Raw genomic sequence first — 1,576 nt, 5'->3', positions numbered from 1 at the left:
GAGCCCCATAGTGCCCCATAGTGCCCCATAGAGCCCCATAGTGCCCCATAATGCCCCATAGCGTCCCGCGGCGCCCCACGGCGCCCCACGGAGCCCCATAGTGCCCCACAGCGCCCCACAGAGCCCCATAGTGCCCCATAGAGCCCCATAGTGCCCCATAATGCCCCATAGCGCCCCGCGGCGCCCCACGGCGCCCCACGGAGCCCCATAGTGCCCCATAGCACCCCGCGGTGCCCCACGGCACCCCATAGAGCCCCATAGTGCCCCATAGTGCCCCGCAGCGCCCCACGGCGCCCCACGGAGCCCCATAGTGCCCCATAGCACCCCGCGGTGCCCCACGGCGCCCCATAGAGCCCCATAGTGCCCCATAGTGCCCCACGGCACCCCACGGAGCCCCATAGCACCCCATAGCACCCCACGGCGTCCCTCGGAGCCCCATAGCGCCCCATAGTGCCCCATAGCGCCCTGTGGCGCCCCATGGAGCCCCATAGCGCCCCATAGTGCCCCATAGCGCCCCACAGTGCCCCACGGAGCCCCATAGTGCCCCATAGTGCCCCATAGTACCCCGCAGCACCCCACAGAGCCCCATAGCGCCCCACGGCACCCCACGGTGCCCCACGGAGCCCCATGGTGCCCCATAGCATCCCATAGCATCCCACAGCACCTCATAGCACCCCATGATGCCCCACAGCACCCTATGGCACTCCACAGTGCCCCATGGCACTCCATAGTGCTCCATGGCACCCCATGGTGCCCCACAGCACCCCAAGGTGCCCCATGGTGCCCCATGGCACCCCCTGATGCCCCATGGCACCCCCATGGCACCCTACGGCGCCCCATGGTGCCCAACAGCCCCCCATGGACCCCCCCCGCTGCCCCTGGGTCCCTGCGGCACCACAGAGACCCCATGGCACCCCACAGCACCCAGAGAGCTCCCTGGTGCCCCAGGGACCCCAGGAGAGCACCCAGAGAGCCCCACAGCACCCAGAGAGCCCCCCCAGGGCCCCACAGAGACCCCATGGCACCCCGCAGCACCCAGAGAGCTCCCTGGTGCCCCAGGGACCCCAGGAGAGCACCCAGAGAGCCCCAGAGCCCCCAGAGAGCCCCCCCGGGCCCCACGGCCACCCCCGGCACCCCAGGGCCCCCCGCGTGGCGGCGCGGCGCGCGCCCGTGCCGGTGCTCACTGGTGACAGCCACGTGCCGGTTGGACTTGCCCTCGTCGATGACGTCCAGGATCTCCTCGGGGCTGGACACGAAGCGCTCGGTGCAGCCCTGGCGCGACGGCGGGCGTTGGGGCGGCCCCAGGGCGCCGAGGGGGCCCCCGGGGGGTCCCCAGCTGGGCGCCCCCCTCCGGGCCCCCCCTCACCTTGACGTAGGGCACGCGGTTCTTGTCCTCGTGCACCGACAGGTTGGTCTTGGTCACTGCGGGGGGCGTGGAGTGAGGGGGGGAAGGAGGTGACCCCCCCAACCCCCCCCTGCACCGGGCTCTGCAGCCCCCACTGCGCTGGGGGGCCCCCAAACCCACCCAGTGCCCCCCAATGCCCCCAGTGCCCCCCAAAGCCCCCAGTACCTTCCA

General features: G+C 71.7%; 1 protein-coding gene across 1 annotated transcript in view; it reads right to left on the bottom strand.

Annotated features, from left to right (window-relative positions):
* LOC112957623 (kinesin heavy chain-like) overlaps positions 1–1,576 on the bottom strand; it is a gene marked incomplete at both ends in the record, with an annotated part of 19,316 nt that overhangs the window by 15,042 nt on the left and 2,698 nt on the right. Inside the window, 2 exons of the mRNA XM_026051338.1 lie at positions 1,175–1,272; positions 1,367–1,422. Coding sequence (XP_025907123.1) covers positions 1,175–1,272; positions 1,367–1,422 — 154 coding nt within the window. The remainder of the gene's footprint in view (positions 1–1,174; positions 1,273–1,366; positions 1,423–1,576) is intronic.

This window comes from Nothoprocta perdicaria, unplaced genomic scaffold (assembly GCF_003342845.1).
Source record: "Nothoprocta perdicaria isolate Ctin4 unplaced genomic scaffold, notPer1 scaffold_745, whole genome shotgun sequence".
Lineage (NCBI taxonomy): Eukaryota > Metazoa > Chordata > Aves > Tinamiformes > Tinamidae > Nothoprocta > Nothoprocta perdicaria.
This window is presented reverse-complemented; position numbering and strand designations above follow the sequence as displayed.